The sequence below is a fragment of the Amblyomma maculatum genome, chromosome 1, assembly GCF_055883805.1.
Source record: "Amblyomma maculatum isolate TAMU_Amacu chromosome 1, ASM5588380v1, whole genome shotgun sequence".
In the NCBI taxonomy this organism is placed as follows: domain Eukaryota; kingdom Metazoa; phylum Arthropoda; class Arachnida; order Ixodida; family Ixodidae; genus Amblyomma; species Amblyomma maculatum.
Window position 1 is genome coordinate 475,262,792 of NC_139344.1, and position 16,961 is coordinate 475,279,752.

Here is a 16,961-nt window from a genome sequence, read left to right on the forward strand (position 1 = left end):
GCACGTACTGCGCCGAGGCCGACGCCGCTGGCATCAGTGTGGATTTCCGAGGGAGAAGAAGGGTCGAAATGACGCAGGATTGGCGGAGTCGTCAGAAGGTGGCGGAGTGTCGCGAAGGCATCATCACAGTGTGGAGACCAGGCTGAAAGATCGTGGCTGGACAGAAGCTTGGTGAGAGGGTTGATGATTGTGGCGAAATTGCGAACGAAGGGGCGGAAGTACGAGCAGAGACCGACGAAGCTGCGGAGTTCTTTCACATTAGTTGGCATGGGAAATTCTGCCACAGCGCGCAGTTTTGCCGGATCGGGAAGAACGCCGTCCTTGGAGACGACATGCCCGAGAATTGTTAGCTGTCGTGCTCCGAAACGACACTTCTTTAAATTTAATTGGAGGCCAGCGTCGGTCAGGCATCGCAGAACTGTCTCAAGGCGCTGGAGGTGAGATGGAAAATCTGGGGAAAAGATGACAACGTCGTCCAGGTAACAAAGGCAAGTGTGCCATTTGAGCCCTCTGAGTAGGTTGTCCATCATGGGTTCGAATGTGGCAGGGGCATTGCATAGTCCGAATGGCATGACATTAAACTCAAAGAGCCCATCGGGTGTGACGAAAGCGGTTTTTGGGCGATCGGCCTCTGCCATCGGCACCTGCCAATAGCCGGAACGCAGGTCTATTGAAGAAAAGAACTCAGCTCCCTGTAGGCAGTCAATAGCGTCATCGATACGAGGGAGAGGATAAACGTCCTTGCGCGTAATCTTGTTCAGTCGGCAGTAGTCTATACAGAATCGGATGGAACCGTCTTTTTTCTTGACCAGGACGACCGGAGACGCCGGAGGGCTGTGCGACGGTTCGATCACGTTGCGCTGGAGCATGTCAGTCACCTGTTCGTCAATAATGCGGCGCTCGGCGGCTGAAACACGGTACGGACGCTGGCGCAAAGGGGCATGCGTGCCGGTATCAATGCGGTGAGTAACGGCAGTTGTGCGCCCCAACGAAGGTTGCTGGGAGTCGAACGAAGCCGCGAAACGTTGTAGGATGGCGACAAGCTGGGCTCGTTGTAAGGGCGTCAGGCCAGCATCGATGGACCGGTGGAAAACTTCGAGGGAAGATGGAGTGGCGACAGGAAGAGGCGTTATGGCGCTGATGCGAAGGCCGGCAGTGTTATTGACAAAGGGATAGGTGAGAGTGGAATCGAGCAAAGCAACGCTACCGAGTGACTGGCCACGGAGCAAAGTAGTTGGGCAGGGGCACGGGTTACAAACAAAAATAGCACTTGAGCTGCGAAAAATTGTTAGCACAGCATGGGGCAGCAACACGGCTTTTTGGTCCGCGCATCGTAACGAGGGTGTGTAGATAACAGTGGCGTCGGAAAGAGCAGCACAATAAAGAGGCACAAGCACTGAGGAGAAAGGCGGAACGTGGGTGTCCTCTGCAACGTGCACGGTTGCGGCAGCAGCAGCGGACGCGTCGAAAGAAGTTTCACTGAGGGGCGATAACTCAAGTTGAGCACGGGCGCAATCTATTATGGCGTTATGATTGGAGAGGAAGTCCCAACCAAGGATGACGTCGTGTGATGAGCGGGCGAGGACGAGGAATTCTATTGTGTATTGAACGTCGTCGATGACAAGGCGGGCGGTGCAGGCGGCTAATGGTCGAATGTCCTGAGCGCTGGCGGTGCGAAGAGAAACGGCAGGAAGCGGCGTCATTACCTTTTTGAGCTTGCGACAGAGGGTGTATTTAAGAACGGATACGGCTGCGCCAGTGTCTACAAGTGCTTCGACAGGAACGCCCTCAATGAATACGGTAATAATGTTGGCTGGTAATGAAACAGGTCTTGTGTTAGTCCCTGATGGCGCAGTTCTTGCCTCCGGAACTGCGGCCGTTAGTTTTCCGTGTGACCGGCTGATTGGCGGCGAAGCATTGGAGAACGGGAACGACGGCCTGGTGAAGGCGAGCGGTTGGATCGGCGATCGTAATTTGAAGAGGACTGCGGAGGAGGCTCAGGGAACACGGGCGGGGGGGACGGGGTAAGATTGTACATCGGCTCACGTGTATAGTTGTAGGAGCGAGGGCCACGATTGCGGCACAAACGAGCCACATGGCCGGCGACTCCACAGGCGTAGCAAATGGGTCGGTTGTCTTGTGTGCGCCAGGGGTTGGAACGCTGTGGCTGTAATCGACGGCGGAGAACCGGACGATAAGGGGGATTGTAGGCTGCGGAGGTTGCTGATGTCCCTGAGGCTCGTGTAGGAGGGGAGGCCGGCTGTATACAGGGGCGACAGGGGGTGGTGGCCGCCCAAAAACATCAGCGTACGTGAGAGGAGCCGCCACCAGGGGCTGCTGAGGAGGTGAAGGCAGAACCTCAGCGACATGGTCTTGTATAACACGCTGCAGGGTGGGATTGAGCGGCGGCGCAGGCACAGGTGCTGGGGGGCAGGTAGATAAAGAAAGCTGGCGTGCGACTTCTTCACGCACAAACTGTTGAATCTGCTGAAAGAGCGACTGCTGATCCAGGGCACCGTCCCCGGAGAGAGCCAAGCTGGAAAGGGTGGCCTGCTGAAGGCCAGCACGTCGTGTAGAAAGCCGCCTTTTGCGCAGCTTATCGAAGCTTTGGCAGAAGCTGATTACATCGGACACAATTTGGGGATTTTTGGCGACGAGCATATAGAAGGCGTAATCGTCAATACCTTGCATAATGTGCCCGATCTTCTCGGCGTCGCTCATGATAGGCTTGACGCGCTTGCAGAAGTCGACAACATCTTCTATGAAACTGGTGAAGTTCTCGCCGGTTTGTTGTGCCCGACTTTGCAAGCGTTGCTCGGCGCGAAGCTTACGTATAGCAGGACGGCCAAAAACTTCGGTCAGGCTGGTCTTGAGAGCCGCCCAGGTAGGGATGTCACTCTCATGGTTGCGGAACCATAGATTGGCCACGTCGGTCAAATAAAAAATGACGTTTGTGAGCTTCACGTTGTCGTCCCACTTGTTGTACGCACTTACGCGTTCATACGACGCCAACCAGTCTTCTACATCCGTGTCATCGGTGCCGCTGAAGATTGCTGGGTCGCGCTGACGCGCTGCACCGGGACAGATGACAGGCGATGGGGTTGGCGGTTGGTTGGCGGTCTCAGGCATCGCGGAAGTGGTAGGCAACGCTCGGCTGCGAAGCCCCAGGTTGAGGGGATTGTTGTCACCTCCACCACTTGTAATAGGAGTCCTTAAACAGGGCGCTACGCCGTCAACAATCAATGGAACGTTCTGCGATCAGTCGCTGCACTTCTGTAAGCGCACGCCCGAGCGTCGGGGAGAGAGCTTCGTTGTCGTCTTCTTTCCTGACCGTCACGCGCGTTGAACATGATTGTCGTTCTCTTCAAAGCATCAGGCGCTGAACATATCGGAGCCCAATACCTGTTTTACACCACCATCAACAGCGAACTCTGCTTATTTATTGATTTGTTTTGCCATCACTTTAGAACCGGTCCATAGAAACAAACTGGGATATGTTCAAAAATAAAATTTCCGAATTAACCATCCGATACGTCCCCCTTAGAACCGCCTACGCTAACAGCAAAGCGCCTTGCTATAATACACATCTGAACTGATTATCAAACAAGAAAAAGCGTTTGTTCCGTGCAGCCAGACGCACTTTAAAACTAACTCATTGGCAACCGTACAAAAAGGCGACAAACTGTTACATCACGTCTATAAAATTTCAGCTAAGTTTTCTTTTTTGAACACTACTCTTCCACAGTTACTAAAGGCTAATCCAAAGCGATTTTAGGATGTCATACGAGGGAGCAATAATAACAACATCTTATCATTACTCACGAATTCAGGGGACCCCTCACCTCTGTTCAAACGTACTTAACGACACATTCATTTAGTCATTTTCATCTCTTGTACCCACCACTCAGATTCCGGTTGTGAATGCTACCAATTATAGCGACATCTGTAGTGGACTGTTTAGGTTGTATATGTAACAGCAATACATTGTAATGACGCGGTGATTCTGACTGCACAAATTTTGTTTCCGATTGTTGTGTAGGACAGTGTGTAATAAAATATTTTATATTCGCACTATATAGCCCTTTTCAAAACGAGCTGCCTTTTTTTAGCAAAGCTAGCAGCTAGCGTAACAGGGGCGATACGGTTGACTGCGACGGCATGGACAGAGACCTATTCCACTGCTTCGAGTGCCTCCTGTAAAGTGGACCTTGTGGCAACAGTAGAACACGAAAAGCGTCACCGTCGACTAGTAGCTGCTGCATTTTTAGATATAAAGGGAGCTTACGACAACGTCCTCCATGAAGCTATTCTTGATGGACTTGACGACGTGGGAGTTGGTGGCCGGCTGTACTTGTGGATTGTAAGCTATCTCAGCGGCCGTTCTGTTTACATGACTACGCCTGAAGGAGATACTACCCACTTTCAGGTCGGTCGTGGAGTTCCACAGGGAGGAGTTCTCAGCCCAACTTTATTTAACGTTGCGCTAATTGGCCTGGTGAGTGAACTGCCAACTAACATCCACATAAGTGCATATGCTGACGACATCTGCATCTGGGCCTCTGGTTCGACGCGCCCACAACTACGTGCGAGACTGCAACGAGCTGTGTCATTAACATCGATGTACTTACGGCGTCAAGGTTTATTTTTAGCGGCAGAAAAGTGTGCAGTGATCGCGTTTACGGGAAAATGTGTCAGCCGCTACCCGATTACCCTTCATGGAGTCGTAATACCATACGTCTCCAGGCACAGATTCTTGGGAGTAATTATTGACCACCGACTATCCTGGTCGAAACATATTGCTATGGTGAAGAAGAGGCTAATTAATTTTTGCCATGTACTTCGTTACATAGCTGGCAGCAAATGGGGTCCAACTGAGCGCTCCTTAATACGCCTTTACGAGGCTCTGTTTGTTGGCTACATCCGGTACAGTCTCCCAGTACTCTCTAGTATGAGCATTTCCTGCTTGCGGACTTTAGAGAGCGTGCAAGCGCAGGCACTGAAAATATGCCTTGGACTGCCCAGATGCACCTCTAACAAAGGCACAATTGAAGAGGCACACGCTCGCCCAATGTCCATATACTTGTCACACGAACCACTTCGTGTATATTTACGAGCACTTACAAGACACCGTTTTCACCCACTCAGCAAGATTCTGGATGAGAGGCCGGACTGCACTTTTACAACTGCACTCCGCTGCCATCAGTCGCAAGTACCGACAGGATATGCCCTCCCATATCATCCCACCCAACCACCATGGACGATGGATAAACCTTTTGTGCACCTTCGTGTTCCCGGAATACTAAAGAAATCAATGGTACCAATTAGTGGACTCAAACAACTTACTCTGGCACACATCTGGTCAGAATATCCCAGTTATATTCACATATACACTGATGGATCTGTGTCAGCACAGGCATCCGCTGCAGCTGTGGTCATACCAGCTCGGAAAACGACTCTGCATTTCCTTTTGGGACATACCTCTACATCAACCGCTGCCGAACTTGTAGCCATTCGAGAATCTATTCGCTATATATGTGGGGAACCACCTCAAAAATGGTGTATATTCACGGACTCGAAGACTGCATTACAAATTTTGGAAAACTTCTTACGCCACACTGCCTATCAGTCCCTGGCACTAAACATTATGGATCTCATCACATCTGCCCAGCTGCAAGGCCACATGATAATGTTTCAATGGATTCCTGCCCACTGCGGCCTCCATGGGAATGAGCAGGCCGATGTTGAAGCGAAAAGCGCACTCATCAATGGCTTCCAAACAGCTGTGCCTTTTTCAAGAGCGGATACGACGTGTCTTCTAAAGAGTTATATGAATATTGCTACAGCAGCTTACTGGGCTCAACCAGACGCCCGACACATCCGTCTAAGAAGGCTTGACCGAACATTTAAATTTTATGTTCCGCGTGATATTCCGCGTCATCAGACATGCTTGATACATCGACTTCGTTTAAACGTGGCTTTCACGCGCAAATACTTACATTTAATTGGACAGCTGGACTCACCGGAATGTTTAACTTGTGGCATCCCAGAGACTGTGGACCATGTATTATTGGTGTGCCCAGAGTATGCGAACGAAAGAAATGTGCTAGCTGCTTCCTTGAAGCGTTTAGACAAGAGGCCTCTGTCGGAGGAACTGCTGCTGGGCGCTTGGCAGGACAAGGGAAAGGGCGTCCAGGCAGTGCGCGCTCTTTGCCGTTATTTGAGCGCCAGCGGACTTGATTCACGTTTGTAAAGCAAGCTGCTGTGTCTGTATATATATTTCATATGCCTTCTCCCACATCGTCACCCATCATGACCTTCTTTCTTCTCTCCTTCCCCTTCCCCAGTGCAGAGTAGCAGGCCAGATTTGAATTATTCGGGCCAACCTCTCTGCCTTTTCCTTTCAATAAATCCTGTAAAGTGTACAGTAGAACGAAATGTAACTTTCAGAGCTTGAAATGTTTGTAAATCATAATTATGCGCGTTTTATTTATAATAATTAATCTATATGTGCACTCATTTTAAACATGTTTGTTTTATTTGCATTAAAGAGTTTAAAAGTTGTGCGTCAAGAACTTCATTATTTACAAATTTGATTGTGCGGCTAGGTTTCGCTCCGTTTGCAAACGGCGGCCACGTTGGAAAATGTTTTTCCGCTAAAAGAAGGCCAGGATAATGTTCATCACAGTAATAGACCAGACCATAAATTTTTATAAAGAAATCGAAGATGGTCGAGTGCAAAGTCTGGATGAGTTGGCTTGGAATGATCCCGTAAACTGTACAACCCGCATAGCGCACTGACCTTGCGCAGGGACCTCATTAAAGAAGCCGTAACTATTAGTGCAATGAAATTAGGCAAGAAGTTTTTAGTGATTAATAGAGCTGATGTAGAGGATAATATGTGGACAAATTTTAAGAAATACAAAGTATTTTCATTGTTGTCCGAATTTCCCATTGCGCAGAGTTTGTTGAAGTTAGTCATAACGCTTAATCATAACGCTTAATCGGAAACGTTAGATAGGAGCGCTGGCAGTTTGATAGATAAGTTTCCATGAAACATAATTCGCATTACCGCTGCTTTGTAGTAACCTTTTTTTATTTAGGTACGCAAAATAGCAAAAGAGTCGTTTCCTTGGGAGGACGTTTCGTTAAAAATTTCGCTATAAAAGACAAAAATAAAAATAACTGAGCGGAAATAAAAACAATTTGATATGTAGTCGAACGATTTTTATTTACATAACTTTAACATTTTATGTCATTCATAAAAAACTTAGCCAAACAGCAGAGCATTTATTCGCGGCATTAGACCTCTTGGTCATTAATTATACCTGGTGCTTATAGAAAACAAAAATGGATTAAAACTAGTTGCAGATATTTTTTTATTTAAACATCAGGAAACATCACATAAAAATTTCGACAAGCCACGCTTTCATCCATCTTATGTGGAATCACCCAACCATCTCTTCTGCGTAACTGCCCACTGCAGGCGCCGTGTTTCATATGCGAGCCGACATCAGGTTGCACATAAAACGGCCCCAGGAAGCTGCATGATTAAATCTATGCCAGATGGACGCAAACCATTTTAATCAGCATATGTTAGGGTACCTAAAACCAGGAATAATTTTCGATATCTATCCGCGTTACGACGCTATACAGTTTCAAAGTCTGAAAAAGAGGAAACTTTTGGTGCCTTGCCATAGGAAGCAATGCATAATATTCAGACGCGCTGGGAAGCTTGAGTAATAAGATCACAGAGCCGAAACTTCGGCACAATCTTCGGCTGACTAAATATTATATAAATCCCGGAACCATTTTGCGTACGTCCTTTTGTTCATGTTTTATGTATTTTTTTGTACCCGTTCCCGTTAAGTAACGCACCCTGTCGCAGCCACCTGCCAGTAGATGGCGTGAGTAGTACATGTCCCAGTTGACAGCTGTGTGGTGCGGACGCGTGTTCCATCGCTCCTCCGATTGCACATGGCTACCGGAAACGGACGAACTGGCGACAGCGTGAGCTTCCGAAGTGTCAAATAGATGAGTTCTTTCTTTTATTAACTTTATTTCGTTTTCAGCTAGTTAGGTTAGGTGCAGCCAAAAGAATAGATTTTAGCTCTTGGTCCTAGCGGCCTGGTTTTTCGTGCCGGCAGCTAGGTTTTCTCGGCGTTCATTTTTAACTATTGTGTTTAGATAAATTATTTTTTTCTGGGCTATTGGCTTTCGCAGAATTGATTTTAACGCATGTTTGCTAGTCGTTTCTTGTGTCATCTTGTGGCAGTTTGTATATTCTGAGGATTCGTAATAGATATAGTTGAGTCGATGAGCGCTTAAGATGTGCAATCAAAAGAAGGCAAAGTGTACTCAGTGTGAGGCGCAGGTTAATCTCAAGGAAACGGTTTTTGACTCTGTAGGTGAAGCGGAAGGCAGCGACTTTTTTTGTCTGTGTTGCGTGCTGAGTGCGCGCTTAGATAGATTTGATCAAGAAAGGGGCAGTTTATTGTCTCGTGTGGTCGGTTTAGAAAATGAAGTACGTTTGTTAAGGAGAGAAAATCCGAAACTGCTTGGACAGCTTCCTCAAATGGAAAAGAAAAAGGCCGACTTCATCCTAGGAACCTACGAGGACGAACATTCCAGTGCGGGCAACGTGGCTGGGACCAGCACTGGCATGGAAGACATAAGCAAAGTAGGTCAGGCGGATCTGAACCGACAGAGTTATTTAGAAGCAGCTACTAAGAAGCCGAAAAAAAAAAGAAAGAAATAAGGAAGAATGAAAATGTCAGAGAGAAGGACACAGATAACCGAAAGCAGGAGCCAACAGTTGGGAGAGGGAGAGAGAAGGCTCAGGTGCTTATCACCGGATATTCTAACATGAACAGGTGCAAGCGAGATATCTTGGAACGTGTAAGGGGTGATAAGAGAGTGTTGGTTGGAGCCTTCCCAGGGAGAACAATGAGGACATTGCTAAAGAGAGTAAAAATAGGCTTTTGAAGAATTCCGCAGAGCGCAGTATGGTAATAGTAGCCGCGGGGCTAAACGATGTCCTAAATGGTGAAGCTGCAGGAGTGGTGGAAAGTTTAGCTAAGGGAGTTGACGATTTCAGGGCGATAGCACAGCAAATTCAGATGGTTGTATGCACAGTACCGGAGGTGCTAGGATTGAACGCAAAGCTGGAAAAGGACGTGGTGACAGTTAATCAGGACACAAGAAAGTTAAGCCTGGAGAAGTGTTTCGAAGCGGTTGAGATAAACAGGGAGGTACATAAAGCAGGTTTTGGTAGGGCTTTTCAGCGAGATGGCATTCATTTTAACACAAGGGTGGGAGCAGAGATCGGCTGGCGCCTGGCAGGCAAGGCTGTAGCTTTTTTAGGGGGCTTCTAGGACTCCGTGCACAGAGGTAGAAGTGAAGCAGAAGAAAGTGTAATAACGGAGGCTGAGCCCCCAAAAATGGCAAGGAGGAGGACGAGAAAGAAAAGAACAAAAAAGAAATTTAGCACTAGGATCAGCTACATAAACATGCAAGGAGGTAGAAAAAGAGCGAAATGGCTAGAGATGGAACAGCAGTTGAAGGATGACAAAATAGGTGTGTACGCTCTTTGCGAAGCTCATCTCAGGGATCTAGAAGATCAGCCGTTTATAGAAGCCTACGTCTGGGAAGGGTGCAACAGAACGAGAACGGAAAAAAGGGTGGAGGGGTAGGTACGTTGATACACCAGGGAACAAATTGGCAAAGAATTAAATCATCTTGTAAAGAACATATCTGGGTATCAGGAACCATTGCCGGTATAAGGACATGGCTTGGGGTAGTTTATCTAGGAACAGGACACCAATGCAGGCAAGAAAACAAGGATCTTGTTGAATGTCTCAGTGACGATATAAGCCAGTTTGGAGACGGGGCCAATATTATTCATCCGGGGGACATGAACGGCCACATCGATGATCTGGATGGATACACGGATTGTAACGGGAACCTAATGCTAGATTTCTGTGAGCGACACGAGCTAGTTATAGTAAATAGAGAAACAAAATGGGGTGAAGGCCAAATCACGTGGGAATTCCGCAACAGGCAGATGACCATTGACTACTGTCTAATGTCGCAGGAAATTTATAGCAAGGTCACAAAAATGGAGATAGACGAAGAAGGGGAGAGTAGTCTGGGAAGTGATCATAAACGTATTAGTCTGCAGATGGGACTTTTGATGAAAAGAGAAATGGAACTTAGACAAAAAGTAAACGCAAAATCACAGGACGATAAAATAGCGCAGATAGCAGCAGACATAGAGGAAGCATTAGAGAAAAGCTCCATGAAAGACTGGGATTATGAACAGGTAGAACTACTCATAAGGAGGAAAATTAAGGAGGATAAAGTAGCAAACCGCTGGAATGGAATGAGGAAGCCACGGAGCTGGCGGAATAAGGAAATCAGGGAAGCTATTGAACAACGACGGGCTGCTTCAAGGGAACATCGAGTGGCAAAGAACGCACAGATATTTCAGGAGGAAATTGACCAAAAATCGGAATCATATCGACAAAATAAACTTGAGGTAGAGGCCCTTGTCCAAAGTAAAATAAAACAGTCCACTGATCGCTGGATGGCTGATATACCCGATGCCTCTTGAGGCGGATCAAGAAAATTCTGGAACCATATAAGCTGGCTAGGGAAAATGAATCAAAGAATCAAGATCGGATTCACGATAACGAGGGAAATTGTTTAAAAGGGAGACAACGCAGTGAACTACATTACATCAGTTATAGCTGAGTCATTTAAGAGCGGCGATAGGGCAATCTCCGCAAATCAGGAAGCAACACAAGGTAGCAGAATACAAAGCAGCTTAGAACTGACCAATCTAAACTGGAAAAAGGCGGAAAAAAATATTCCTAAAAACACATCTACAGGAATAGATGGAATTCCGATCAAGCTGAATATTGAACTTGGTCCAAAAAGTAACGAAATGTTGTTAAAAGGTCTGGAAAGAGTCATAACGAATAAGCAAATTCCGGACAGCTGGCGGCAGAGTAAAATGAATTTGATTTATAAAGGAAAAGGAGAAAGGATGAACATAAAAGCTTACAGGCCGATTACCACAACATCTGTTATGTACAGGTTGGCCATGCAGGCGGTGAAATTAAAGGTGCAAGCATTGGTAGAAAGTATCAAGATACTCGGAGAACTTCAGAACGGCTTTAGAAATGGGAGGCGCTTAGATGATAGCCTGTTCGTGCTTACCTAATGCATCGAAATATCTAGAGTGGAAAATAGACCTGTGTATTTGGCCTTCCTGGACATAAACGGGGCGTACGACAACGTAAGCATGGAACGCCTGTGGAACATGTTAAAAGAAGAAGGTATCGGTTATGAGATAATAGACTTCCTACAGGAAATATACCGGGATAACAAAGTAGAAATTACGTGGGAAGGGATAAGAAATACGGAGGATGTCAAAGTATGCAAATGATTAAGACAAGGCTGTCCTCTATCACCGGTGCTGTTCATTCTTTATATTGTTACCTGGAAACGCGGGGACCAAAGTGATGTGCTCACTGACGAAGACGACGACCGAGGAACACGGGCACGACAAAGCGTTGAAAAAAGAGGACGACGCTGACAGTGAACACTGCACGGCTACTGAAGTCTCAGCGTCAAGTTCAGCCCATCGCAGTGTTGTTACATTAAGTACATCCCCGTAACAATATGATAAACCTGGAACGGAGGATACAAGACAGTAACCTAGGTTTTAGCCTGTCATATAGATTAGGTGGAAAGGCGGTAGAGCAGCGCCTCCCCGATTTGATGTATGCAGATGATATTCTGCTGCTAGCTGAGAGTCTGGAAGAATTGCAAATTCTAGTTAAGTATGGCAGAGACGACGTAGACGCTCTAGGCTTCAGTTTCAGCGCAGTTAAGTCGGGTCTGATGATTTTCAACGGCTCAACTGATCAGGGTCTTAAAATACAAGGCCTTGAAATACCTAGAGTAGCAGAATATACATAAGAATATAAGAATATAAAGAATATATAACGAAGGATTGCCATACATTGGAAAGCATGAGCAATCACTTAAGGCCAAAGGGCGAAGGAATGCCGGGATAATGAAGCATAAGGCATTGTGGGTATACAATAGGTACGAGGTTTTGAGGGGTATTTGGAAAGGAATTATGGTGACCGGACTTTTTTTTTTGTACGCAAGCTTGCCATGAGGCATATTATATAAACTCATGTAAATGGTTTACTGGAGCAGGCTCCTGCTCTTAGCGTTGTCGGTGAGCCATTTAAAAAAGTCCTCTTCCCTTGTTGTGGTTAGTCCCACTTCGCGCAGAATCTGTGTCCTTGATGCCCTTGTCCCTGCACAAGTCCATAGCATGTGGCGAACATCCACTTCTGCAGCTGGTGTGGAACACTTCGGGCATGTGGTTGGTCCGATGTCTGCTTGCGATTCCCATCGGCATTTTACCGACGCGGTAAGGGCCGCCCCAGCTCTTATCCTTCTAATGGAAACCTCCTCCAATCTCGTTAAGTTACGAGGGAATGGGAATGTACACAGGGGAATGAGGGCACGTGTACTTTTCCTTAAAGAGGATGCTAAGATGGGAACAGCGGGAGCGGGCATCGAAAAGGAGCCTGGTGGGGGCGCATTAGTGTTTGGAACTTCGTGTGTGAGATGGTCAACTTTTCTCTGCTCAGCGTTCTCAGCATTGTCTTGTGTCCAATGTGTCTGGATGCTTATCTATGTTTTTTTTTATTGAGTGCGTGGATTTCCTGGGTAATACATAGCGCCTTCCCTTACAAAAAAGCTTAATGAGTTTCTGATTAAATGTTAATTACATTCCTCATCATGCACATTAACATTTCTATACATTTTCTTGATGCATTTTTGATGAGTTTCACAAGAAAGTTGGCCACCGTGTGTCTGGTTGGTACCTAATGTGTGCATTTCTTGTGTGTTGTTCATGAGTGTTGACCAATGAGCACCTGATGGCTTTCACTTTTGAATAAAAAGTAAAAGCTAAAACGTAGCGAAGCACCTCAACTACATTAAAAAAAAGCTAAAAAATAAAAAAAATTAAACTAAGCGAAAAAAAAACCGCACCTCTGACGCGATTCGAACTCGGTAACTCTTACTCCATACCTTTCTACGCTAACCACTCGGCCACTCGGGGAACTGAAAATTGGTAACGTATTTGCTTCTTATGTCTGGACTGCATTCATAGGATTGGGACTTAATGTTTTGAAGCATGTTTCGAAGTGTACAGGCCATTGCGGCTGCTCTAACAATTACAACTTCTTGACGATTAGAACTTGCATCTAATGTTCTAGATACCTATGCGCACTATTTTGTCCACTATTATAGTCATTTTAACATGTCGAGTTTGGCATCGCTGGCAAATTTATCAGCGCTGGCTCTTCGGTAGTTGCTACCTTGGGCGTAATTTTCGCTGAACACGGAGCTGTAGCACGAACCTTTAAGGAAAAAAAGTGCGACCAAGCTTCAATACCGGCAAGCGCAGCAGCACCAACACTATTTTACTGGTAACTAAATCTTATTTGTATCTAAACATTTCGGGAAGCGATGCGATGACTGAGGGCTCGGCTAATCTATACGCAGAGCAAGAAGGAGCTCGAAAGCTTAAGAAACACGCAAAATATTATGCATTATAAAGAAGGCATTGCTTCTCGTGCCCTGGTCGCGCACATGCTCCCATGACGGTCCAGTTCCGAGTCAACGCACGGCTCGGGTTACGTCCGCGCGTCGTCGTCGGCGCAGGCCGGGGTACCCCTGCTGGTCTCTCCAAAACGGCCTGCTCGCAGGTGCAAGGAGACATTGGAAATGGAGCGGCCTTGCGTCCGTTTGCTTGGAGGCGGTGTGGCAGTGCGTCGGTTCGCGTACACAACAATATCCTTGCCCGTAACACCCTCAAGCATATTGTCCAACCACAGCACCCATTCGCTTGGCAAGAAGTGATTTGCAATGGCACGAACACCCAAGACGCAGGGTGCAAGCGTGTTTTGAATGAAACAAATGTCCAACAAGTTGTTTTTGTTTTTACAGTGCATGCTAAACAGAAATGAAAACATAGTAAAGAATATACATTCGCTTAGTGATGTATAATTTCCCTCATTTGAGAAAGTCAATGTATTTCCACATTAGCTCCTATACAAAAATACTGTTGTGTTTCCAAGTACAAAACTTCTTGCGTAATCTCAAATGAAAGTCTGTTGCGGATCTCATGTTAAAACACATAAAAATTGTTTCTTAGGCAACATCCTACATATGCTAATCAGAAATGAAAACATAGGGCTCTGAAAGTGTGCAGTTAACAAAGAAATAATATATATTCACTTAGTGATGTATACATTTCCTCATTTGAGAAAGTCAATGTATTTCCACATTAGATCCTACCCAAAAATACTGTTGCGTTTTCCAAGTACAAAACTTCATGTGTGATCTCAAAGGAAAGTCTGCTGCGGATATGATGTTAAAACACATCTAATCTTGAATCTCCTTTGAGTGGTTGATGACTCATCAAAAACACATTACGTGGGTAACAGAAATTCAATATCCATTTTTGTAAGGGTTCGTCACTTTCTTCAGTTGTTTTATGGCGGCTAAGGAGTCTGTATAGATGTGGGCTTCTGTTATCGAACCTATTTTATTTATGGCCTCCATAGCATCGCGGATTGCATAGAGTTCCATCACAAGCAGGTCCGGGTATTCTAAAACATATTGTTTATGTACCTTTAGTTCGCTGTGCGTTGGACTAGTAGCTGCTGTTCTACCGCCATTTTCTATAATTGATGCGTCTGTATAGGCAATGCATCAACCTGGAAGTGCATCAACCAGAGGTCGAGATGCCAGCTTTTCTTTGCGACGAAGCCGAGTGTTCTTGTTTGTCGTAATAGTCGTGAATTCCCACGGAGGGGGGCAGCCATTGGCGGTGTTCGAACTGCCACTTCGTTGTACAAAGATGCTATGGGCATACCGCACTTTCGCTTATATCCCTTGTTGCCTCTCGTTGTTCAATTAGTGCTGTCAACGTATTTATCTGTGCAAACTCTTGGATAATAGGGATAGGGGTAAGTTTTGGTAAGGCCGTGATAGTGCGCATTGCCTTTCTATTTATTGTTTCCAATTTCGCCCATTGCCGCCTCGTGAGCCTTTGGAATTGGGCCTGGTATGGTATCCTCAGCTGTAACACCGATTGTACAAGTCGTCTTGCCATGTCCGCTCGAGCTCCTCCTCCCCTAGACGAACTGCGTTTATCAAGTTTAAGAAAGTCGCAGCTACGTTTTTTTACCTTATGAAGCCATTGTGTTCCTTTACCGGATTTGTGAATTTCTAGGCCAAGAACTCTCAACTCGTCCACCTCTTCCAATGCCTGATTTTCAATCTTTAGGGTGACTCTTTGCGTTGCCAATTGTTTTCTTCCATTCTTGTTGGCAACATGAATGTAACTGGACTTTTGAGGTGATAGTTCCAGACCTGCATCTTGCACGTACTCATCTATGGTATTTAAAGCCTCTTGCAGATACCGATTCTGTTTCTGAAGTTGTTTATGAACAGACCAAATCGTGACATCATCTGCGTATATCATGAATCGCACTTCTAGTATTTTAGCTAATTTCCACGCCAATGGGATAAGTGCGATATTAAATAATAAAAGTGCTAACACTGACCCTTGTGGCACGCCTCTGTTCGAGGTGTAATTGCCAATTTATTTTCCGTTTATCCGGATAGAAAACGTCCTGTCCTTAAGCAGATTATGTACTGCTTTTATGACCTGCAAGGAAATGCCCATACATTCGATATTGCTAAGAATCTTGGCATGTATCACGTCGTCGTATGCCTTCGCCACGTCGGTAGCCACTACAGTGCGCACTAGGTGGCTATAAGGCGACACGTGTATGACCTCTTCAGCGAGCACAGCCAGTCAATTTTCTGTCCCAAGGTTTGTTCGGAACCCAATTTGTTGAGCATGGTATTTTTTATTACTTTCCAACTACCATGACAGGCGGGTGGCTATCATCTTTTCATAGATCTTGCAAATTGTGGGTGTTAGCGAGATAGGCCGCAAAGATTCTAGACTTGTGGGAGGTTTCCCAGCCTTTGGTATTGTTACCACCACCGAGTGTTTCCAGCCGAGTGGAATGTCTCCTCCTTGCCATACCTCATTTACCACATCCAACAAGCCGTCAACTGCGGCTCCTTCTAAATTCTTGAATTCTTCATAAGAAATATCGTCATGTCTAGGCGCAGTTTTACCATTCGCTTCTTCTATAGCCGCCAATAACTCCAATTTGGTAAATGGTAATGTTATTCCTGTTTTATCAACCGCATCCACTGTGGGTGAAGGCGCCGGATAATGTGCGCGGTTCGGGAAGAAAAGGGCAGCAGCCTGATCTGCAAACTCCTCTGCTGTAAGCTGTAATGCGAGTCTAATACTTTCCGCATGATCTTTAACCTGCCGCCTCTTTTCCATGCCATGGAAAGTCCTCCAGAGGGCCTTGTTGGTCGTTCCTGAGCCCAAACGACTGCACCATTCATCCCATCTCCTATGAGCCAGCTGTTTTTCATATCGGCGTGCCTGTGCCGTCACTCTGTTTACCTCACTTTTTCTTTGCACATCTTCAGGATGCCGACCAGCCTGTATCTCGACCCGTTTTCGGCGTGCCCGAAGTGTTAGTAGGTGCTGGTCGGGAGTTGGCTGATCTTCGTTCACTGTAGTTGTAATCGTGTGATCCTTCAGTACCGTTTGAAGGGTGGTAACAAGAGCATTCGGGCTAACTGAATGAGTTCGAGTAGCTTTCTTTCGAATTTTCTTCATATGTCCTAAACTAAGACCAATACTAATGGGGATATGGTCACTACCACACGAATCTAATTCCGCCTGCCATTGTGGTGCACCAGGGCCCTTCCACCACGTCAAGTCTGGTTAGCGTGTTTGTGTTGCAGGTAGTGTTGCCACTCCTGGATGA

At 46.2% G+C, this 16,961-nt stretch overlaps 1 protein-coding gene across 1 annotated transcript in view; it reads right to left on the bottom strand.

Moving 5' to 3' along the window:
• Positions 1-3,129, bottom strand: part of LOC146210016 (uncharacterized) — a 56,977-nt gene extending 53,848 nt beyond the window's left edge. The window contains exon 1 of the mRNA XM_084581599.1: positions 2,312-3,129. Within this exon, the coding sequence (XP_084437725.1) occupies positions 2,312-3,129 (818 nt within the window). The remainder of the gene's footprint in view (positions 1-2,311) is intronic.
• Between the last annotated feature and the right edge of the window lie 13,832 nt (positions 3,130-16,961).